We start from the raw sequence: 25,385 nt of genomic DNA, 5'->3' as shown, positions 1-25,385 counted from the left end.
GGGATCAAATCTGTGTCTCTTGCGCTGGCAGGGGATTCTTCACCACTGTGAGGCACCTGGGAAGCTTGTGTATCTGTGTATATAATATCCAATCATAAACTCTTCCTTCTATGCCAGGGCAGAACACTGTACAGAGGGACCAATGAAAAGACATGATCTCTAAACAGAGCTGGCCCTGAACCACTGCTAGCTAAGCCACTAGCCTCCATTCCCAGCTCCCTCCTCCTGATAAATCTTCTGATTCACATGAAAGAAAACCATCAAATGACAAGCCCCTTCCTTTGCCCATGGAGCCTTCTTCTCAAGCATTCTTTGTTGTTGCTCAATTGCTCAGTCTGACTCTTTGTGAGCCCATGGTCTGCAGCACACCGGGCTTTCCTGTCCTTCACCATCTCCCAGAGTTTCCTCAAACTCATGTCCCTTGAATCTGTGATGCCATCCAACTATCTCATCCCTTTTCCTCCTGCCTTCAATCTTTTCCAGCACCAGGGTCTTTTCCAGTGAGTCGGCTCTTCGCATCAGGTGGCCAAAGTATTGGAGCTTCAGCCGAAGCATTCTTCCCTAACCTCTATTCTATCCATCCCATCAATGCTCTGAAAATCCATCCCTACCCACAACCTCAGTGTTTACTCCGTAATTTTACCCTCAGGCTCTCCAGAGCTCCTCTCCCCCTACATTACAATATTGTCAAATCCCTCACTCTCATTCCTTTCAGTATCTTTTGGAGGAAAACTATGGTGCATAACAACCCTTATTTAACTAAATTATAACTGGGGTTCTGGGAGGTTAAATAACCCTCCATTCTCCTAGCTCTCATAAATCCTGGTAAATTTCTGACCATTGCCCTGCAATAGTTACCTGTTTATGCACCGACCTCCCTACCAGACTAGGTGATCCTTCCTATTAATAACCAGATCTTTTCCTTTTTGCCTCTGTGGGGACTCGCACTCAACCTGAGCTCTCAAATGAAGCCAATAATCTCCTGTGGCATAAAGGCTGCTTCAACGTCAGTACCTTTGCATGCACTGTATCCCTGAGCTAGAATACTAGTAACCTTTCTTCATCTGCCAGGCAAACTCCCACTCGTCCATCAGGATCCAGTCTTCTCTATGAAGTCTTTCTTCACGCACACATGCACAAAATCTCCTGTATTTTGCACATGTATCAGTGCGTTTGTAACATCCATAAAATGTTTGTTTACAAACCTAGCTTCCACCCTGGGCTGCGCTCTGCTTGACAGCGGCAATGTCCAGTCACCTTGGTATTCCCAGTGCGAAGCAGCACGTAGCAGGCGCTTAATAAATTCTAGTTGAGCGAATGAATGACTACACATGTGCCCGAGGAAGTACTATCTGCAACTATGAGGCTCAGTACAAGAAGACTCCTCTCTAAACCAAACAGAGGTTGGCTTCCAGGAAGCAGGAGGAGGCGTAAGGGCTCGTAGAGGGGCAGGAGAACACGAGATTTAAATTCCCAGGCGCTCAGAGGCCGAAAGCCTCAAGGAAGGAGGTGGGAGAACTGGGAGGGGCGGGACTCCAGAGTTGGAGGCGGAAGGAGAGAGCGGGGAGGAGCCTGCGGTCGGAGTCCCGCCGAGGCTGTTGACCCCGGGCCAGTGGGCAGGGCGAGAGGGGCTGGACGAGGGGCAGGGGAGGCTCCCGCCCGCTCCCGGCCTGGGCCCGCACTCACTCGTCCCCTTGCAGGAGGCTGCGCTCGGTGATGGGCCGCACAGCCGCCCTCGGGGGCTCGGCACCCGGACCCGAGGGACGGAAACACAGGCTCAGCTTCTCCTCCAAGTGGCAGGCCAGCGCTGGGAAGCCGTCGCCACCCCCGCCCGGCGCTGCTGCGGCCTCGGGGCTCGCGTTACAGTTCTCTTGGTCCTGGAGGCTCCGGGCCGGCTCCTGGAACTCATAAAAATCCTGCCAGTCCCCGTCCGCCGCCATCGCCGCCCGGTGCCGTCGCGCGCCCCGCCCAGGCCCCGGCCCCGGCCCCGCCCCGCCGTCGGGCCCCGCCCCCGGAGCACCGCCCCGCCCGAGGCCCCGCCCCCGCCCGCTCTTGGCGCTCGGACCTGGCCTGTTGCCTTCTAGCCCCAACGTCTTCCCTTTTCCCCAGTCTTAGATTTCTGAGAAGAGCGCGGGTCTAGGCAGAAAGGAAAACATTAACTGCTTTGAATCATTTCTTATAGCCTTTGCAATCCCATGGACTGCAGCAAGCCAAGCTTCCCTGTCCATCACCAACTCCCGGAACTTGTTCAAACTCATGTCCATCGAGTCGGTGATGCCATCCAACTATCTCATCCTCTGTCGTCCTCGTCTCCTCCTGCCTTCAATCTTTCCCAGCATCAGGGTCTTTTCCAATGAGTTGGTTCTTCGCATCAGGTGGCCAAAGTATTGGAGTTTCAGCTTCAGCATCAGTCCTTCCAATGAATATTCAGGGCTGATGTCCTTTAGGATGGACTGGTTGGATCGCCTTGCAGTACAAGGGACTCTCAAGAGCCTTCTCCAACACCACAGTTCAAAAGCATCAATTCTTCTGGCCTAATATGGCTAAAATAAACAATTTCTTTAAACTTGCACCCAAGTGTCGGATTATTCCCCAAATCAATTTCCCCAAGGTAACTTTCCAGCCAGAAGAACAGCCACAGTCACTTGGAAATGCTTAAATGGTACCGAAATTCATTCCACAAATATTTCATGTGTCCCACATGCAAAGCACATGCTAGACCCTCTGCAACATACAAAGATGAATAATTATGCAAGTTAATATTTGCAAAGCACTTGGAACAGGGACTGACAGTAAGTAACAAATGTGTATGTTATGTAACTAATACATAACTGCTCCCTATAGGGGCTTACAATGTAGTTAGAGTGATAAAACTGGAGAGCATTCATACCAAAAAGTATAACTCGGAGTAAAGAGTTACTGTTTAATGTGTATTGAGTTTGTTTTGCAAGAGGAAGAGTACTAGCAATGGTTGCTCAAGAATATAAACGTACTTAATACCACTGAACTGTATACTTAACATGGTTAAGATGGTAGTTTCAGGTTATGTATATTTTACCACAAAAAAATTTAGGAGAAAAGGTATAATTCTAAGGGAGCATGAATATGTAGAGAATATTTAGAGACAATAAATACCTAGGAGTTGATAGAAGCTATCTTTGGACTGTAGTCATCAAATAACTTCATTTAGGAACATAATTGGATCATAAAAGATGAATTCCTATTCTGAAAAATAAATACAAATAATAGAAAATAAGATTTTCCCGGTATGCTCTGTTCATTTCTTGACAACATGGAAACCTACCCTGAAGAATACATGTTAATATCAAAATTTCCTATTTACCTTTCCAATGGATTTTGTCTCATATTTCAATGATTTGTCTCATATTTAACAAGATACTTTTATGAATCAAGCCTAAGGAACTGTTGATAAAGGCAATATCACTACCTTCCCACTCCCTTCGAAACCGTGAAGGGAGCAGATATTGAGCTCTACATAGCCAAGAGCTAGAACTGATTACTCAATAGTTTACAGCTTTGGGGTTAATAAGAAAACATTAGCTCAGCTGACATTCATCTATCTGACTACTACTCAGAAGTGATGCACTAAATGTAAAAATCGGTCGTTCTCTAGGTATTGGGCTACTCAGTTATGAGAAACTATGGACTTGACTCAAACTCTCCTAATTATGTACATAATTAAGGCAAAAAAATAGGTTTTTTTTCTTGACCTGTATCTCCATTTGCCTGTGTGGCCTGTATACATGTTAGTGGAAATAAAATTTACTTAGGACCCAAAGGTAACACACAAATTTTTCATATGCTTACAAAATAAACAGCTACTAGGTTAGCTTTAATGGTCTCAATTTTAGTCAAAATTTCCACATATGAAGCTTTTTACTTTTAATTACATGCAAATTACCTAGTATCACCCCAGACTCTAAATGTGCTCAGTCGCTCAGTTGTGTCTGACTCTTTGCAACCCCATGCATGCACTGTATAGCCCAACAGGCTCCTCTGTCCATGGCAGAAACAAGATTTGAATCACTTTTCTTAATTAATTTATATTAGCATATCTATAGTATATTGTCACCCTGCTTATTTAACTTATATGCAGAGTACATCATGCAAAATGCCAGGCTGGATGAAGCACAAGCTGGAATCAAGAGTGCCGGGAGAAATATCAGTAACCTCAGATACGCATATGATACCACCCTTACGGCAGAAAGCAAAGAACTAAAGAGCCTCTTGATGAAAGTGAAAGAAGAGAGTGAAAAAGTTGGCTTAAAACTCAACATTCAGAAAACTAAGATCATGGCATCCGGTCCCATCACTTCATGCAAATAGATGGGGAAACAATGGAAACAGTGACAGACTTTTTTGGGGGGGACTCCAAAATCACTGCAGATGGTGATTGCAGCCATGAAATTAAAAAATGCTTTCTCATTGGAAGAAAAACTATGACCAACCTAGACAACATATTAAAAAGCAGAGACATTTCTTTATCAGCAAAGGTCCGCAGTAGTCATGCATAGATGTGAGAGCTGGACTATAAAGAAAGCCGAGCACCGAAGAATTGATGCTTTTGAACTGTGGTATTGGAAAACTCTTGAGAGTCCCTTGGACTGCAAGGAGATCCAACCAGTCCATCCTAAAGGAAATCAGCCCTGAATATTCATTGGAAGGACTGATGCTGAAGCTGAAACTCCAATACTTTGGCCACCTGATGCAAAGAACCAACTCATTGGAAAAGCCTCTGATGCTGGGAAAAATTGAAGGTGGGAGGAGAAGGGGATGACAGAGGATAAGATGGTCAGATGGCATCAGCAACTCTATGGACATGAGTTTGAGCAAGCCCTGGGAGTTGGTGATGGACAGGGAAGCCTGGCGTGCTGCAGTCCATGGGGTCACAAAGAGCGGATACGACTGAGTGACTGAACTGACTTACATAGTAATCTCTTGGCACTCAACACACTCTATAAAGGTGCTTCCCAAAAATGTGCCTAGGAGGAAACTGTGCTGTTTAATGGGGAAAGCAACGAGACAAGAAAGAAACTATAGTGTGAAACAAAATGTGAATCTTGTTGCTTCTGAAGATTTTACATAATGACTGCACACATGAAAGAGTAACAACAGAAACGCTTAAATGGTGAAATGTTCACAGGTAAAACGATAAAGTAGCAACGTCTTCCACACACCTCTCTCCCCCTGGGCACTTGGGGGCCGCACAGAGCCCCACAGCTTCAGGACATCCAGCAGGAGCCTGCACTCCGCCCTGTTGCGGCCTCCTTGCCTCACGCCCGCTCTCTCCTCCAGTCGGGCTTACAGAACCAGGTTTGTTTTGCCTGATGGGCAGCAAGCGAAATCTCTGAGATGGCAGGAAACAGAATTTACTCACAAGGCAGTCAGAGCAGAGAGAGAACCAGTTCAAACCCGCTTCCTGAAGGCAAGGGGCTCTGGGTGTTAATGACATAGAGACTAAGGGAGCAGGTGGTCTGAGGTGTGGAGGGTGTGATTGAAAAAGGATGTGGTAAATCTGCACAGCTGTAAGTAAGCTGCGGGCCTCGGCACATAGAAACGCAGAGGCGCTTAGTACTGTCTGAGGATGGAGGTTTTAGCCCTCCCGCATCAAAAGGTCACCCAGCAGACTCGGCATGCCTACGTGGATGGTCCTATCCAGTCTAAACCAGCTCAGCTTGAGCTAGACACACCTGATACCAATTCCTAGAAAACTACTTGGACAAACATCTTACTGTTTTGGCTACATACAGCTCAGAGGACCTGCGCGTCTTTTGAACAATAAGTAAAATGACCAAAGGCATGGAGAAGGCAAAGGCACCCCACTCCAGTACTCTTGCCTGGAAAATCCCAGGGACGGAGGAGCCTGGTAGGCTGCCATTTATGGGGTCGCACAGAGTCGGACACGACTGAAGCGACTTAACAGCAGCGGCAAAGGCAGGTTACAGGTGAAATGGATTTAACTATGATTACCCAGTTTCACCATTCCCTAAACCTCCCCACTTAATAATTCCTGAGAGTAACCTTAGTCCATTTTCCAGCAATTCTTCTTCCGCCAGCTAGAATTTATTCTAGCTTCCCAGCACAGACACAGATCTGGGAAAAGCCACATGCTTCCTGCCAGTCTCACCAGTTTAGTTCATGTCAACAACACTCAAAGGTTTCCAATTAAGAAGAGCACCCCCCCATTCATTTTCTCTCACATGACCTAATTCTACTCGTATGTCCACTTAAATTTCAGGCTTTTATTTTCTTTTTTTCTTTTTTTTTTTTTTCAGGCTTTTATTTTCTATAAAGCAGATGAATACCAACATGTGTAAACATTGTTGCTCACTCCATGTATTAAGAACAGTTAGTCTATAGAATTAATTTTCAACACTTGATGCAAAATTAGATGATACAGAGTAAATTTTAAAGAGAGTTTCATGGCATGAGTATTACACTCAGGTTAATCATCCAAGATGGAAAAAGTTACTTCTCTTGTTTGACAATGTATTTACAGTTTTCACAGGTACATCACAATGAAAAGTAAAGAAAAATGGAAATGAAGATTATTCAAAATAGAGACCACCTAAGGGTGTAATTAACCAGAAAACATAAGAACTGCAAAAGAAACAAATGATTTAACACAGGATCAGAAAATACCTTGTTAAAGTTTCACATGCAGCAAATGCTGAAGGCATTACAAAGCAAGAGTACAAGGAGAATGGACATGAATGAAAATTTCTTGAGAAAAGCTAACCTAATTGCTAAGTTTATTCAATAACAGGTTAAAAAAGAAAACAGAGCTGACGGAACAAAAGAATTGAGAAATCCATATGTTGACTCAATAATTTTTTTTTTGACAGACATTCATGTTTATTTTTTTTAATATAAATTTCTTTATTTTAATTGGAGGCTAATTACAATATTGTAGTGGTTTTGCCATACATTGACATGAATCAGCCATGAGTGTACACGTGTCCCACATCCTGAACCCCCCTCCCACCTCCCTCCCCATCCCATCCCTCAGGGTCATCCCAGTGCACCAGCCCTGAGCGCCCTGTCTCATGCATCAAACGTGGACTGGTGATCCATTTCACATGTGATAATATACATGTTTCAATGCCATTCTCCCAAATCATCCCACCCTCACCCTCTCCCACAGAGTCCAAAAGACTGTTCTATACATCTGTGTCTCTTTTGCTGTCTCACATTATAGGGTTATCGCTACCATCTTTCTAAATTCCATATATATGCGTTAGTATACTGTATTGGTGTTTTTCTTTCTGGCTTACTTCACACTGTCTAATAGGCTCCAGTTTCATCCACCTCATTAGAACTGATTCAAATGTATTTGACTCAAGAATTTAAGGAAATCTTGCTTGCGTGCCAAAAAAGGAAAGGGTAAGTTATTTCCACTTTGTCTCTATTAAAAAAAAAAAATCAAGAAACTTTTGAGTAACCAATATTTGCAATGTAGGGTTTATTAGCAAAAAAATATTTAATTCTAGTTGCTCATGTTTATTAGTAATGAATCTTCAATTTTAATGATCAGATTAGAGTCTTGATCAGGCAGCACCTGATCAGGGGTCCACAGAAGCAGCGCTACATCACCAAGAGAAGGAGCCCAGGTGACTGGCCATGGCCACACTCTTACAAGGTTATCAAAATAACTGAATAGGAAAGACATTGCCAAGTATGCATCTGGTTGTGTTCTGGGTAATCAAATACTGGCCTCAGGCAATTAATGGAACCACCTATTAGTTGTGGTTATTTAGCTAGCATGACAGTTCTAGGGCCTTCCCAGATGGCGCTGTGGTAAAGAATCCACCTGCCAATGCAGGAGATGTAAGAGACACAGCCTGGATCCCTGGGTCAGGAAGGTCCCCTGGAGTAGGAATTGGCAACCCACTCCAGTATTCTCACCTGGAAAATTCCATGGACAGAGGAACCTGGGTGGGCTATACAGTCCATGGGGTGGCGAAGAGTCAGACACGACTGAAACAGCACACAACACAGCGCATGTCAGTTCTAACAAAGCACCCCGTGGACATTCTAAACTGCCCGAATTCTCTGCTTTGAAAGATTTAATTTTCTCATCTGAGGTTAAGACCGTGCAGAGTTGAATATACCACATTTTATCTAACATTTTTTTGTAATTTTGTGAACTAACTGTACTCTCTGCACAGAGGCGTCTTAGGCCGGTGCAGCCCTCTCTGTTAGCAATTTTTTATGACTGTCAGTGCTCTGGGTCCTCACTACCTGTCTTAGGATGGAACAAAGAATGAGGGGGAAACTCTTCCTCCCACGAACAAGAGGAAGAGGCTGCACATGGGTCATAAATTTCTAGAAGAATATTCTTGCCTCCTCTAGGACACTGAGTAAGAAAAAATATGAACAAAAGAACTATAACAAAGAGGACATAATATATTCTCTATATTTCCTCTCTTTCAGAAAACTGTGATCTTGGTTTTTCCACATCAACATTCATCTGTAACTTTCCCACAGGAAAGTCGGCCCTAACCTTGATCAATCAAGGCGACACGTTTGTGCACAGGCAGCGTGGTACCTGCATCACTGGGGTCCTGGTGTGTATTCCAATACCTTTGTCTCCCAGGGCCTATCTCACTTGTATTTAGTGAGCCGTTTATTCTGAATTCTTTGTCTCATTACTAACCAAGATCTCTCAGGCCTAAAAAGGTCTCAAAACTAATCCTCTGTGGCAGAAAGCAGATGGGTGGTGCCCAAGGCATGGGATGGTTTGGGGTCGGAGAATTAACCGCAGAAGGACAGGAGAAAAACTTCCGGAGTAAAGGAAATATTCTATAACTTCTGGAGTAATGGAAATACTCTATAACTTGATGATCATGGTGACTATGTAGGCGTGTACATTTATCAACAGTAAGCTTAAAACAAGTCCATTTTACTGCATGTAAATTATAACTCTGTAAATATGTGTTAAGGTGTGGCTTTATAGCCAAAAAATGGAAACAGCCTAAATGTGCATGGACAGATGAATGGATAAGCAAAAACACATACATAACAGAATATTATTCAGTTTTAAAAAGGAATGTAGTTCTGACACATGCTACAACATGGATGAACATTGACAACATTATACTAAGTGAAGCCAGACACAAAAGGATAAATACCATATGCATTTAAATGAAGTACTTAGAGAAGTCAAAATCATGAAGCTGGAGAGTAGAGTGGTGGTTGCTAGGGGCTGAGAGAAGGGGGAGATGGGGAGTGAGTATTTCTCGGACACAGAGTTTCCATTTGGGATGATGAAAAAATTCTAGATTATGGATGGAGAGTAGTGATGACTGCACATAATGTGAATGTACTTAATGCCACAGCATACCCTAAAATGTTAAGATGATCATTTTTATGCTATGTATATTTAACCACAATTTTTTCTAAAATGAGTGGCCATATTGAATCAAATGTTAGAATTCCCCTATACAGATATGCCCTGTTTATTCAACATCTGGTCTTGTTAAAGTGATTCAAGTCATACACTTGAAATTAGTTTATCCACTGTATGGATTAATTGTTGATGGACTGCTAACTCATTAATTATCTGTTCTAATCTACATTTTGATTCAAATTGTATTATTTTATACTGTAATTTTATACATTGACTTCACTGGAAAGTAATGCAAGAATGATAAAATTGACTTTGTTGTCACTTGAAGATTTGAATTTGAGGGGCTAATTTTAAGGAGAAGAAATTTAGTGGAGATGGAAATCTCTCTGATCCAACAGAGTGAATCAAAGAGGAAAGAGTAAAAGCTTCCTTCAAGAAAACAGACCAACTCCACATCTTATTGAATTGGAGGGAGGGAGCTAAAAAATAAAAATAAGAAAGCGCTATCAAGTGCAACAACAGACTGTCAGAAAGTGATACTGGGGAAGACAGCACATTCATTCAGGGGACCATCCATAGAGGCTCTGCCAGATATATAGTAAGACAGAGATGCAGACAATTCAGAGGAGTTTGCAACTGAAGAGAAACCTAGAAACTTGGATCACATTTAGATGAAATAAATGGATTCTGTAAATGATTATATTTTCTGTATGATCCAGATCACACATTTTATGTTCATCATGTGCATTATGTTCTATTTTCTGATATACTTATTAATATAAATTAAGAACCCACCTGCCAGTGCAGGAGACATGAAAGACATGTGTTCAATCCCTAGAGGAGGATATGGCAACCCACTCCAGTATTCTTGCCTGGAGAATCCCATGGACACAGGAGCCTGGCAGGCTACAGTCCATGGGTCACAAAGAGTCAGACATGACTGAAGTGACTTAGCACAAGAGTATTAGGAATGGGAACCACAGAATCCAGAAATACTCCACAAAATTAGCTGGAGGAGTCCTCCAAAATTTGACCAATGAGGGTATTATAAGAATGAGTATTAAAACTGAAGTATCTTTCTCCTTTGAACTATTATTTTCTGTCTTTGTTTTTCATTTTTTCCCTTCAAAATTTTGTTTCCGGAGATGCTGACATTTCTTTTGCTACCTTTAGAGAAGGGAAATTTCATTGTGAATAGGATCAGGATGGGGTCAGACTAAGAGTGTCGAGTTCTGTTTACATATAACGTTATAATATTTTTTTAAGTTTAACAGGGTTCTTCTGTTTCTGTTTTCTTTTTAAAGTGTAGTCAAAATGTCTTGACATCTAAGGAGCTGCACAGATGCTGGGGCATCAAAATGGTCTCATCAAAATGTTATGGATCTAAATATTAATAAATAAACCACCTAAGTCAGATGGGGTGGCTCAGATGGTAAAGCGTCTGCCTGCAATGAGGGACACCTGGGTTCGATCCCTGGGTTGGAAAGATAACCTGGAGAAGGAAATGGCAACCCACTCCAGTTCTCTTACCTGGAAAATCCCATGGACGGAGGAGCTTGGTAGGCTACAGCCCACGGGGTCGCAGAGTTGGACACGACTGAGTGACTTCACTAAGTCAGATAGGGCTTCGGTCTACAAAAGCAAAGCAAAGTGGTCTATTAAGATCATTGTTTATATAATACAAATTGTATAATTTGTATTATAAATTGTATAATACAAATACAAATATGCAAATACATAATTGCACAATCTTATGCTTGATTTGACTACAGTAGACACAGAAGTGAGCTAATTGTTTCTAATCTGGTATAAGACGCTTGAGATTTGGCATCTTGGGAATTCTGTGTTGTTTTTTAGAGAATGAAAGGTTATTTTTATTCCACATCGTAGAGAGAGAGAGTAGCTTTGTTATTGTGAAGGACTGATTAGCCCTTTGGAAGACTGAATGAACATATACCCTGAATGTTCCAAGACTCACCAGACTGGGCATCATCCCCACCCTATAACTCAAGGCTCCAGGCACTGTGGCTGTCTAAAGTCAACAGGTGAGTGCATTGGAGAGGACAGGTATGCTCAGGGCTGTGTCTACCCAAAGGGACCAGCTAACCCCCACCTCAGCCTTCTCCTCCTGTCATGGAATGAATTGTGTTCCCTCTAAATTCACATTGAGGGGTTTCCCTGGAGTTCCTGTGGCTAAGACTCCACACTTTCAATGCACGGGGCCCTGGTTCAATCCCTGGTCAGAGAACTAGACCCCATAGGCCACAACTAAGAGTTCACAAGCTGAGCCAAGGATATCGGCATGGTCAATCAAGAACCCGCACAACCTAAATAAATGAATAAATACATTGTTTAAAGATTCATGTTGAAGTCTCAACCCCTAGTACCTCAGAATGTTTTGGCACAGACTGTCCCCAACTTACATCTCTGGACTTTACAATGGCACACAAGCGATACACATTCGGTCAAAACCATAGTTCAGATTTTGAATTTCGATCTTTTCCTGAGCTAGTGATGTGTGGTCTTACACTCTCTCATGATGCTGGCCAGAGGCAGTGGGCTGCAGCTGCCGGTCAGCCATGTGATCACAAGGGTGAACAATCAATACATTTATAACCATGCTGGATCCACATAACCACAACCGTTCTGCTTTTTACTTTCAGTACAGTATTCAATGAATTACATGAGATACTTAACATTTCATTATAAAATAGACTTTGTGTTAGATGGTTTTGCCCAACTGCAGGCTAATGTATTAATAAATAATCTGAGCATCTTTAAGGTTAAAGCTAAGTAATGATGTTTGGTAGGTTAGGTGAATTAAATGCATCTTATAATTAATATTTTCAACTTACAACGGGCTTAGCAGAATGTAACCCCATTGTAAGTCAAGTTAGCAATGTATTTGAACATAAGATTGTTAAAGAGGTGATTAAGTTAAAATGAGGTAGCTGAAGTAGCACCGTAATCCCATATGACTGGTATCCCTACAAGAAGAGATGCTCAGACTACACAGTGAAGTCGATGTGAAGACACAGCAAGATGGCAGACATCTGCAAGCCAAGGAGAGAGGCTCAGAAGAAACCACCCTGCTGACACCTTATCTTTGACTTCTAGCCTCCAAAACTGTGAGGAGATAAATTTCTTTTGTATAAGCCACCCAATCCTTGGCATTTTCTTATGGTAACCCTAGCAAACAAATACAACTCCCCAGGTCATATCAGTGGTTTCTAGGAGCCCCTGTGGGGTACCCCACTTGAGCTCAGTACTGAAATGATTCTGTTCCTACTTCCAAGTATTGGTCTCTCCTAGAAATAACAGTAACAGAATGTTAAATGGGTGACTTACTAATAAAGAGCGGAGCCACACCTTTCCCATTTCCCATTATCCATCCAGAGGAGAGAAGACTAAAAAGTCTAAGGGATGAGAGTCATTGAGATGCAGAGCTGCCAGCCATCGAGTTAGGATGCTGCCCATTCAAGCCAAATGAGAGCACTGCCCAAGAACCAGAGTAGTTAGAGTTTGCACTAAGGGAGAACACCATCTTTCTCTCCAGCAAGATGGTTACTGAGATTCGGGATCCAGACCCCAGTGCTCCCATGGGCTCAGAGTGGGACACCATGAGCTCTTGGGAGGAAACTTATAAACTAGAGATAGCTCTTTCCTGGAGAACTCTGAAGGCAGGAGGATGGAGGAGCTGCCCATGTTGACAGGGAAAGCGAGGGGAAGGAGGAGAGGGAGCAGCCACATGCATACTGTTTGATGGGCAAAGGTCAGGATTTCCCCCTCTGGGCCAAGTGGACACCCTAGAAGGTAGCTAGACTCAAGTCACCTTGCACAGTCCCCCCAAATATGAGCAGGGTTAAGGAGACTCTAGCAGGAGCCCTCAACCTACAAAGACGGGAGGATTTAGAGCAAAAAGGGATGTGATGGAGACAGAGTGAAAGGACAAGCCAAAACTTCTCCCTGCTGGCTCCCAGGTCAGCCCTGAGTAGGGAAGGGTGGACATTTTGACATGAGTATATGATGAAAATGGTTATTTACATTGAACCATATTTTTTTCTACTTGAAAATGAGGCTGTTCTGATTTATGAAAGTGATGGAAAATCCACAGATCTGATCAAGATGCCAGTCAAAGGTAGGGAGGAGAAACTGGACAGGACATGTTGGACAAAGACTGAGATGGGAGAAGAAAGAGAGACTTTTCCTCATTGTACTCTACCAAATTCAACCCATACCTTATTTTAGCACATGACACTCAACGACTGTAGCTCTAGCCACCTTGGCCAGACACCATGCCACCCTCTGTATTCTCATCTCTCTGAACTGGTCCCCAATCCCTGTAGCCCATGCACAAAGCCCTCCTGTTGTCTTTCAGAAACAATATCCTGATAAATAGTAACTTACATTAACACAAATGCTTGAGGCGTTTGCTAACCCAGTACAGTCTAACTCAGCTTCCACTGAGATCACCCAGCACCACTCTGTGGGTAATTAGTCTATATTTAAACCACCAAATAAAGACAATACCATGTAGAAGCAGGATGAAGTACAGATGGGAGCCATCTAACTGAAAAGTCCTCCAGAATTCCAAGCTGCAATCAGGATGCCATGCAGTTGCTTAAAGGGGTCACAGATCAGGGGGAAAAAATCTACGAAATCTCTGGTCCCATCATAAAAGAATGATGGATGGGAGGCATTAACTGCTGGAAATCACAGAGGACCAAAGACACTAATTCTGTGGAATAAAGGAAGTTTGCAAGAAAATGTAGTTTCAGGTGAAAATGACAAGGTTACCTTTTGCTGTGAGATGTTCTGACTTGGCTCAGAACATGCATCCATCATCCTTACCTCAAAGTTTAGGGTGTTAGTAGTTGACAAGTCAGGACCCTTTCTCCTTTGCTGAATACCTGGTTTAATGCCCATATATCATCATTTTTGTCAAAAACTTATGTCATTTCCTCTCCTTGGTTACTCGAGTTTGCTTTGTCACAAGCCTCAACTTCCAGCCCTTCAAACAGAGTTGCCTGTGTACAGATTCATGGAAAGTGTTCATAGAAATGAAAAAGTAGTATATCAGAAGATTCTAAAACCTCTCACTCCTCAGAAGACTTCACAAACTGGGTAAAGACAGCCAAAATTTAAAAAACCATTTTCTTTGTCATTAGCACCTGAGATATGTTTTAGGTGACAAAGAACTGAAAATCTCTCTCCAATTCTCCCCGGAAAATGTATAGAGTCACAGTTGCACATGGACAGATTCTTGTATTTGAACAAGTAGAGACTATGGTGTATGCTGTACTTAGTCACTCAGTCATGTCCAACTCTTTGCTACCCATGGACTGTAGCCCGCCAGGCTACTCTGTCAATGGGGATTCTCCAGGCAAGAATACTGGAATGGTTTTCCATATCTTCCTCCAGAGACCATAAGCCACTATTATTATGGGAAGTGTCCTACCTAAGAATTTGTTTCTATGAATTGCTTTGAAGATTGTTTCTATGTTTGTTCTCCATTTAAAAATTGATATAAAAATAGTCTCCCAGAAACAAAGAGTGACACAACCAAAAGCTTCACTTTAATACTTCCTGAAGCAGGTAGTGATTTTACATGTATTTACTAATAAATGTTGAATGATGCAGGAAGTAGAGATCCATTCACAGTATCTAATAAAATAAACAATATTTAGTTCTTTGAAATTAAATTCTTTAATCAAAGATCAGCTATAAGGAGATATGGCACTTACACCTTCTAAAAATGTCAGAAGAGCAAAGAAGGATGACCAAATTCCTAATTTTTCCTACATATTTTATTTGCAAATAATGGTAGTTATATGTGCATCAAGCTAATTTTGAAAAAAGAAACATACTTGTTATTGGTTTCATAGAATCATAATATTTTCATTATCTCCTTGAATTTTTAATTAGGCTTTGAAGTTCTTTGAATCATAAAAAGTACTTTCTTGTGGTTGGTGATTGCATTATTATATGCCTTATTTTGACAGTTTGAATATATCTGGTTTTAAAATAAATAGTGAGTGAGACACACCACTAGATGCTCTTAATGATTATGATTTTTTTTTTTTTTTGGCTGTACTGTGTTTTTGTTGCTCTTTGCAGAGTTTCTTTACTTTCAGCAAGTGGGGGCCACTCTCTTCTCATTGGGGTGGCCTCTCTTGTTGCAGAGCACAGGCTCTAGAGTGTGCCAGCTTTAGTAGTTGTGGTGCACAAGCCCAGCTGCCCCAAGACATGTGAAATCTTCCCAGACAGAGATTAAACCTATGTGCCTAGAGTCCCAACCACTGAACCACCCTGGAAGTCCTGTTGTATGATTTTTAAGTCCCCATATTCCCTCATTAAGCTCAACTACAGCCTTCAATTAATATTCTTTACCCAAAGCCCCTATAAACATACCTTATTCTACCCTTCTCCTTAAAATTTTTCTGTTCCATTTGTCCCCTTCTTAATCTATAATTAAGTATTTCTACTTTCCCATCTATTTCTCCATTCTTTCACTCTCTTATTTGCTCTCAATGACTTTCTCCACCTTACCCTAAATTCATGAGGCTTTACTCAAGTCATTCATGTGTTCAGAACAATAGCCTTGCCCCAATTTCTCCAATATTTTTATTATCATTCAGAAAGACTTTTGGACCCCTCCTATCCAAATGGTCTTTTCTGGCTAAATCAAGCCTGATCCTAAGTAACCCATCCACTAGCTCCCTGCCTCCCCCACCCCTTCTCACAGTCATATCCAGTGATCAGGCAGGTCAGGGCCTGGCCAACCAATTCTAACAGGATGGACTCACTGTAAGAACAGCGGGCCTGCGGCTAGACCGGCCACTGGAATTGGAACAGCCTGGGGCGGCAGGGTGGGGGGACATGCCCTGCTGCAATGATGAGGCTACAACCAAGTTTTTAACAGAACAAAGTATTATTAACAGAACCAACAGTGCTGGACTCCATAGTGACCTACATCCACTTCACCAGGCTTTCTTTATATTGTCACAGTTGAGCAAAGCATGGTGATGAGTGATTCAGGAGCCAGGAATATCCAGAGACTCAGCCAGGGAGAAAATGGTTAAGCTTAGAGTAGTCTTCAAGAAAACAGCCAGGTCTCTCCAGGTCATCACTGGTCTTAGAAAAATGAGAAAACAGCCATGCCTGTGGGACCTGGCAGAGAGGTGGATTTACCAAGAAGCTAAGGATGCTTAAGTTTCAGATATGCTTACTTGCACCAGATCCTTATAAGCCCAGCAGAAGCCCTACCAATGCAATCAAAGAGTGCTACAAGTTCATGGAACATTAAACATCAGCCCATTTGCATTGCCCTGAAACTTAGAGCTTAATTTTCTCAAGAAACATGAGGAAAAAATTTCCAAATTTGACAATAATCTAACACATTTATCTGACAATATTACTTACAAGTCATAAACCTGAAACTTTTCTAAACTGTCAACAATAGAGAAAAATATTTTAATAAATTATGTAAAGATTGAATTTTTCTTTGTTGTCTATGGAAAATGATGTTACAACATTGCAGTCAATGAGAGGCAAATCAAGAATAACAGCGAAAATGTAAGAGAAGGGTATTAGAGGTATGTGTTAGAAAGTTACTTCTTTTAGGGACCGCTCCTACACTGTTGGTGGGAATGCAAGTTGGTGCAGCCACTATGGAACACAAGTAGAGATATTCCTCAAAAAAATAAAAATAGAGTTGCCATATGATCCAGCAAATCCATTCTTGGGTATATATCCAGACAATACTATGATTCAAAAAGATACATGTACAGCAACCCCAAGTCCAAGGAGTGGCTGCTGCGGGGCACAGGAGGGCCAAGAGGAGCTATTCCACGTTCAAGGTCAGGAGGGGCGGCCGTGAGGAGATCCCCCTCGTCCAAGGTAAGGAGCAACAGCTGCGCTTTGCTGGAGCAGCCGTGAAGAGATACCCCGTGTCCAAGGTAAGAGAAACTCAAGTAAGACGGTAGGTGTTGCAAGAGGGCATCAAAGGGCATACACACTGAAACCGTAATCATAGAAAACTAGCCAATCTGATCACAGGACCACAGTCTTGTCTAACTCAGTGAGACTAAGTCATGCGTGTGGGGCCACCCAAGACGGACGGGTCATGGTGGAGAGCTCTGACAGATTGTGGTCCACTGGAGAAGGAATGGCAAACCACTCCAGTATTCTTGCCTTGAGAACCCCATGAACGGTATGAAAAGGCAAAATGATAGGATACTGAAAGAGGAACTCCCCAGGTCGGTAGGTGCCCAATATGCTACTGGAGATCAGTGGAGAAGTAGCTCCAGAAAGAATGAAGGGATGGAGCCAAAGCAAAAACAATACCTAGCTGTGGATGTGACTGGTGATAGAAACAAGGTCTGATGCTGTAAAGAGCAACATTGCATAGGAACCTGGAATGTTAGGTCCATGAATCAAGGCAAATTGGAAGTGGTCAAACAGGAGATGGCAAGAGTGAATGTTGACATTCTAGGAATCAGCAAACTAAAATGGACAGGAATGGGTGAATTTAAATCAGATGACCATTATATCTTCTATTGTGGGCAGGAATACCTTAGAAGAAATGGAGTAGCCATCATGGTCAACAAAAGAGTCTGAAATGCAGTACTTGGATGCAATCTCAAAAATGACAGAATGATCTCTGTTCATTTCCAAGGCAAACCATTCAATATCACGGTAATCCAAGCCTATGCCCCAACCAGTAATGCTGAAGAAGCTGAAGTTGAACGGTTCTATGAAGACCTACAAGACCTTTTAGAACTAACACCCGAAAAAGATGTCCTTTTCATTATAGGGGACTGGAATGCAAAAGTAGGAAGTCAAGAAACACTTGGAGTAACAGGCAAATTTGGCCTTGGAGTATGGAATGAAGCAGGGCAAATATTAATAGAGTTTTGCCAAGAGAACTCACTGGTCATAGCAAACACACTCTTCCAACAACACAAGAGAAGACTCTACACATGGACATCACCAGATGGTCAACACTGAAATCAGATTGATTATATTCTTTGCAGCCAAGATGGAGAAGCTCTATACAGTCAGCAAAAACAAGACCAGGAGCTGACTGTGGCTCAGATCATAAACTCCTTATTGCCAAAATTCAGACTTAAATTGAAGAAAGTGGGGAAAACCACTAGGCCATTCAGGTATGACCTAAATCAAATCCCTTATGACTATACAGTAGAAGTGAAAAATAGACTTAAGGGACTAGATCTGATAGAGTGCATGATGAACTATGGACGGAGGTTCGTGACATTGTATAGGAGACAGGGATCAAAACCATCCCCATGGAAAAGAAATGCAAAAAGGCAAAATGGTTGTCTGAGGAGGACTTACAAGTAGCTGTGAAAAGAAGAGAAGCGAAAAGCAAAGGAGAAAAGGAGAGATATTCCCATTTGAATGCAGAGTTCCAAAGAATAGCAAGGAGAGATAAGAAAGACTTCCTCAGCAACTGTACAAAAAAGATCTTCATGACCCAGATAATCACGATGGTGTGATCACTCACCTAGAGCCAGACATCCTGGAATGTGAAGTCAAGTGGACCTTAGAAAGCATCACCATGAACAAAGCTAGTGGAATTGATGGAATTCCAGTTGAGCTATTTCAAATCCTGAAAGATGATGCTGTGAAAGTGCTGCACTCAACATGCCGGCAAATTTGGAAAACTCAGCGGTGGCCACAGGACTGGAAAAGGTCAGTTTTCATTCCAATTCTAAAGAAAGGCAATCCCAAGAAATGCTCGAACTACTGCACAATTGCACTCATCTCACACGCTAGTAAAGTAATGTTCAAAATTCTCCAAGTCAGGCTTCAGCAATACGTGAACAGTGAACTTCCATATGTTCAAGCTAGTTTTAGAAAAGGCAGGGGAACCAGAGATCAAATTGCCAACATCCGCTGGATCATTGAAAAAGCAAGAAAGTTCCAGAAAAACATCTATTTCTGCTTTATTGACTGTGCCAAAGCCTTTGACTGTGTGGATCACAATAAACTGTGGAAAATTCTTAAAGAGATGGGAATACCAGACCACCTGACCTGCCTCTTGAGAAACCTATATGCAGGTCAGGAAGCAACAGTTAGAACTGGACATGGAACGACAGGCTGGTTCCAAATAGGAAAAAGAGTGTGTCAAGGCTGTATACTGTCACCTAGCTTATTTAACTTATATGCAGAGTACATCATGAGAAATGCTGGGCTGGAAGAAGAACAAGCTGGAATCAAGATTGCCAGGAGAAATATCAATAACCTCAGATATGCAGATGACACCACCCTTATGGCAGAAAGTGAAGAGGAACTAAAAAGCCTCTTGATGAAAGTGAAAGAGGAGAGTGAAAAAGTTGGCTTAAAGCTCAACATTCTAAAAACTAAGATCATGGCATCTGGTCTCATCACTTCATGAGAAATAGAAGGGGGAAACAGTGGAAACAGTGGCTGACTTTATTTTGGGGGGCTCCAAAATCACTGCAGATGGTGATTGCAGCCATGAAATTAAAAGATGCTTACTCCTTGGAAGGAAAGTTATGACATATCTAGACAGCATATTAAAAAGCAGAGACATTACTTTGCCAACAAAGGTCCATCTAATCAAGGCTATGGTTTTTCCAGTGGTCATGTATGGATGTGAGAGTTGGACTGTGAAGAAAGTTGAGCAACAAAGAATTGATGCTTTTGAACTGTGGTGTTGGAGAAGACTCTTGAGAGTTCCTTGGACTGCAAGGAGATCCAACTGGTCCATCCTAGAGGAGATCAGTCCTGGGTGTTCATTGGAAGGACTGATGCTGAAGCTGAAACTCCAGTACTTTGGCCACCTCATGTGAAGAGTTGACTCATTGGAAAAGACCCTGATGATGGGAGGAATTGGGGGCAGGAGGAGAAGGGGATGACAGAAGATGAGATGGTTGGATGGCATTACTGACTCGAGGGACATGAGTTTGAGTAAACTCCAGGAGTTCGTGATGGACAGGGAGGCCTGGCCTGCTGAGATTCATGTGGTTGCAAAGAGTCGGACACAACTGAGTGACTGAACTGAACTGATGTTTATAGCAGCCATATCTATAGCATCCAGGACATGGAAACAATCTATATATGTTCACTGATAGACGAATGGATAAAGATGTGGTATACACACACACACACACACACACACACAATGGAATATTACTAAGCCATAAAAAAGAATGAAATAGTGCCATTTAGAGCAATACGGATGGACCTAGAGATTAGCATATTAAGTGAAGTAAGTCAAAAAGAGAAAGACAAATATCATATGATATCACTTAATGTGGAATGTAAAATATGACACAAATGAACTTATCTATGAAACAGAAACAGACTCAAAGATACAGAGGACAGATTTGTGGTTACCAAGGAGCAGGGGGTGAGGATGGGAAAGGCATGGATTGGAAGTTTAAGACTAGCAGATACAAACTATAATATAAAGAATGGGCAAAGAACAAGGTCCTACTGTATAGCACAGGGAACTATATTCAACATCCTGTAATAAACCATGATAGAAAAGAATAGGAAAAAGAACATACATGCACACACACACAGACACACAGACACACACACACATATATATATAACTGAATCACTTTGCTGTACAGAAGAAATTAATACAACATTTAAATCAACTATACTTCAATAAAATAAATTTTTAAAAAAGAAGTTTACTTCTTTTATAATATGCTGTTTTTCTGGATTTTATGTTTGTGATATTTGCCACCTTTTTGGGAAATGTTGTTTGCTGTAAATTGTTTCTCATTCTAAATAAACATTTAGTTTGTAGCTAATTTTGTACTTTATTTTCCTTAAGCAGATTCCACCAAATTATACAAGCTTCAGGATCCATAGTATTATAATGGGTTTCCCTGGTAGCTTAGAGGGTAAAAAACACTCCTGCAGTGAGGGAGACCTGGGTTCCCTCCCTGGGTTGGGAAGATCCCCTGGAGAAGGGAACGGCTACCCACTCCTGTGTTCTTGCCTGGGAAATCCCATGGACAGAGGAGCCTTGCAAGCTACAGTCCATGGGATCACAGAGAGTCAGACAAGACAGAGTGAGTTTCACTTTCAGGATCCATAAAATCTGCATCTGCCCCTAATCAAGAGGCCTCTACTCTACTAAGGAGGTAGGTGGAGTCAGCCAGGTGTGGCCTGACATTTATCTCACTTGCAAGTAGTTAAATAGGGATGATGGAGAAGGAAATGGCACCCACTCCAGTACCCTTGCCTGGAGAATCCCAGGGACTGGGGAGCCTGGTGGGCTACCGTCAAATAGCAAATAGGCATGAATATACACTTTTTAAATCTTTAGTTAAAACTGCAAAAAACTGGACTATACTTCAGTATGTACAACGTGTGTCTTGCAGTGAGATCTTATTAAAGCCAAACAGGGAGGATATCTATGGTAGACACTGCTAGCCTATATCCTACCAGATTCCTCGTCTTCCGGGACAAACATAGGACTACATTTCCCAGGCTCCCTTGCGGTTGTGTATGGTAGTCATGTGACTGCATTCTAGCCAATGGAATGTGGATGGGAGAGACACATCCCTTCTTGACTTAGCCCATGAAAACCTCCCATGGAAAAACCACCACTTCTTCCCTCTTTGTTGGTTTAAGGCACATAAGCACAATATCCTTGCAAATTACAGTAGCAGGTAATAGAGCCTCTAGGGCTTCCCTCGTAGCTCAGTAGAAGTCTCTGTGTACTAACAAAAAAATCACATTTCGAGCCTGGGGTCTAGAATATGCAGTTGAGAGTCCTGGCTGCACTGACCCAGAGGAAGATCAGACAGCTAATTCTTGAGGTCAGACCTTCTGGGCATTACTTCTCATACCACAGTGATACCCACAGGAGAGCAGTTCCATGGACCACTTTTCAATGGAATTACGAGTGGACTCATTGGCCAGTGATAGTAGAGATGCTGTGATTCTGGGGGGAGCATCTCACTTCACTGTGAAGTGGCTGAGTACCATCATCCTCTTTGCCCTCTGTACATCCCTCTGTTATCCAGACAAGAAGAGTTATAAAGAAGGAGAAACAAGAAAACGATCTTAAGCCATGAATTTCTAATTGTGTTATCTGTTAGACCATTACAGATAATTGGTTAAAACTATGCTTCATGAAGGAAATTTTAACAACCTTAATTAAGCCTTGAAAGACCAATCCCAAAGCAGAAATCATATAGTAAAAACTAGCAGAATTGACTTAATTTAAAAGAATTAATTTCCTTATAAAAGACCATAAACAGAATCGAAAAGCAAATGACAACCAGGGATTATATTTGAAACATAAACAAGAGACAATGAAAGTCCTTATTAGATACTGATCTTTTAAAATCAGTGAAAAATAGAGATAGCCCTAAAATAAGTGAAGATCACAAATGGTCAATTTATGAAAGAATACAAATTCTTGTGTTTATTCTAATAAACAGTCTCAATCATAAATAAGGAAATGCTAATTTAAATATGATAATTAGTGCCTATAAAATTAGAAGGTTATATTTAAAGAATAATATCAAGTGTATTCTTTATGGTGAAGGTTAAAGGAAAGAGGTCCTTTCAAATATTTTGGGAAAGAGTATAAACTGGAACAAACTTCGGACTTCCCTGGTGGTCCAGTGGTTAAGAATCCACCTTGCAAAGTAGGGGATGCAGGTTCGATCCCTGGTCAGGGAACTAAGATTCCCACATGCCGTGGGGCAGCTAAGCGTGTGTGCCGCAGCTACTGAGCACACATACTCTGGAGCCTATGCACCACAACTAGAGAGTCTGTGTGCCACAACAAAAAGATCCTGCGTGATGCAAGGAAGATTCTGCATGCTGTAACTAAGACCCAACACAACCAAATAAATAAATAAATTTTTAAAACCGGAACAAACTTTCTGGAGGGCAATTTATAATACACATTAGAGCAGTTGTTGTCAAAGCCAGGCATTTAAACACAGGAAAATTAATACAGGGGTTCATCAGATAATAGTTAAAAGGGCCAGAGAAACCAAAGGGGAAGATGATGTTACTTGGAGACCATTAACTTCAGAACTAAACCACCCCTCAAGCTTGAGAAGCAAAATGAAAAAGGTGATGTTACCAGGGTCCATAATCACCACCACAGGCCCTGAGCAGAAAGTCAACATTGGTCTTTCTGGACTTGTTGCTGCTGGAGCCTGTAATCACCTGCAATTGGCTCCCAAGGACTCTGATGAAGCCAAAAGCAGGAAAAAACATGGCTTCTACCCAGCAGGCAACAGAGAAGGCAATGGCACCCCACTCCAGTACTCTTGCCTGGAAAATCCCATGGACGGAGGAGCCTGGTAGGCTGCAGTCCATGGGGTCGCAAAGAGTGGGACACAACTGAGAGACTTCACTTTCACGCATTGAAGGAAATGGCAACCCACTCCAGTGTTCTTGCCTGGAGAATCCCAGGGACGGCAGAGCCCGGTGGGCTGCCGTCTATGGGGTCACACAGAGTCGGACACAACTGAAGCGACTTAGCAGCAGCAGCAGCAGCTACCCGACAGGCAAAGGAGCCTGGGAAATGTAGTTTACAGGCTCCCAGTCACCTGTACACAAGAGAGTATTAAAGGGCAAGTATGGGTCTGAGCGCCAACATTTAAAACTCCAGTGCATGCATCGGTAGGATAAAAATGTTTATGTGAGATGTGGGTTTGATACTTGTGTCAAGAAGATCCCCTGGAGAAGGAAATGGCAACCCACTCCAGTATTCTTCCCTGGGAAATCCCATGGACAGAGGAGCCTGGTAGGCTATAGTCTCTGGGGTCTCAAAGAGTTGGGACGACTTAACAACTAAACAACAACTATCAATTATAATTTTCCTGTATAAATGTTTAAGGAAATAAGTAACAAAACACAAAAAGATGTATGACAAGGACATTTGTAATGGTGTCACACTCAGTAAGATGTGCCATATCTAGTTGTTTTTCCCTTCCTGTATTCTTCATGTTGCAACCGGATTTGACCCACGAGTTCAGAAGTGGCATGTGTCACTTCCAGGATGCATTTCATCTCGCCCATGAACTGCTCCAGAGTTACCTTTTCCCTCTGGCACAGTGACCAGTGACATTCGAGATGGCGCTGCAGTTATACTAGGTCCCTATGTGACTATGATGTGCAGAGGTCCCTTGCTAACCCTGTACAAGAGTGAAAAATAAATCTCTGTTATTTTAAGCAATGGAGAGTTACTTGTTATAACAACATAGACTAGACAAGTTTGACTTGAACACATGGAATGATTTATGAGAGCAGAGAATTACAACCAATGTGTTCAATAGTACGGGAAAGTGAAATAAATGACTATATATCCACATCATGGACTATATTGTTGCCAGTGGAGAGTGCTTTTGGAAAATATCGAAAGAGATGAGAAAATCTTCACTATCAAAAATTAAGTGGAAAAAATAGAATATAAAACAATATATATTAAATGAGACTCATACATGAGATTATATAGTAAGTCCCCTACATAAGAACCTTCAAGTTGCAGACTTTCAAAGATGCAAACATTCGTTCGCATGTCCAATCAGGTAAGTTAATTCACGTGTCTGGCATACATTGTCCCATGTATGCGTCCTCTACAAGGGTTGTGTTTTTATGCACTTTACTATACAGTACTGGATCAAGTGCAGGAATACAGTGTCTCTATTTCAAGCCCAGGATGTCCAGAAGCAAGTGTAAAATCAGTGGTATATAGCCTAGTTAGGTACCTAGGCTAACTCTGCTGAACTTACGAACAAACTGGACTTACGAGTGCACTCTCGGAATGGAACTCATTCGTATGCAGCGGACTTACTGTACATAAAATGTTCTGTGCAGTGAGTGCTGAGATGGTATGTTATTGCTGTGTAACCAGAAACATGTAAATGACACAGTACAGGCTCAGTGGCTGGGCCACCCCCGATTCAGACACACGCTTGACATTCTGGCTGAGATGGCCCTAAGCAGTAGTGTGTATTCCTCCTGTGGTGGGAGCATC

At 42.1% G+C, this 25,385-nt stretch overlaps 1 protein-coding gene across 2 annotated transcripts in view; it reads right to left on the bottom strand.

The window, feature by feature from the left end:
- Positions 1-1,984, bottom strand: part of FEZ2 (fasciculation and elongation protein zeta 2) — a 44,050-nt gene extending 42,066 nt beyond the window's left edge. The window contains exon 1 of one of the 2 annotated variants that reach the window (XM_043918250.1): positions 1,687-1,984. In XM_043918250.1, the coding sequence (XP_043774185.1) occupies positions 1,687-1,940 (254 nt within the window). In that variant the 5' untranslated portion in view covers positions 1,941-1,984. The remainder of the gene's footprint in view (positions 1-1,686) is intronic. The other variant, XM_043918251.1, reaches the window with a different exon arrangement.
- Between the last annotated feature and the right edge of the window lie 23,401 nt (positions 1,985-25,385).

This window comes from Cervus elaphus, chromosome 11, assembly GCF_910594005.1.
Source record: "Cervus elaphus chromosome 11, mCerEla1.1, whole genome shotgun sequence".
Classification (NCBI taxonomy): Eukaryota; Metazoa; Chordata; class Mammalia; order Artiodactyla; family Cervidae; genus Cervus; species Cervus elaphus.
This window is presented reverse-complemented; position numbering and strand designations above follow the sequence as displayed.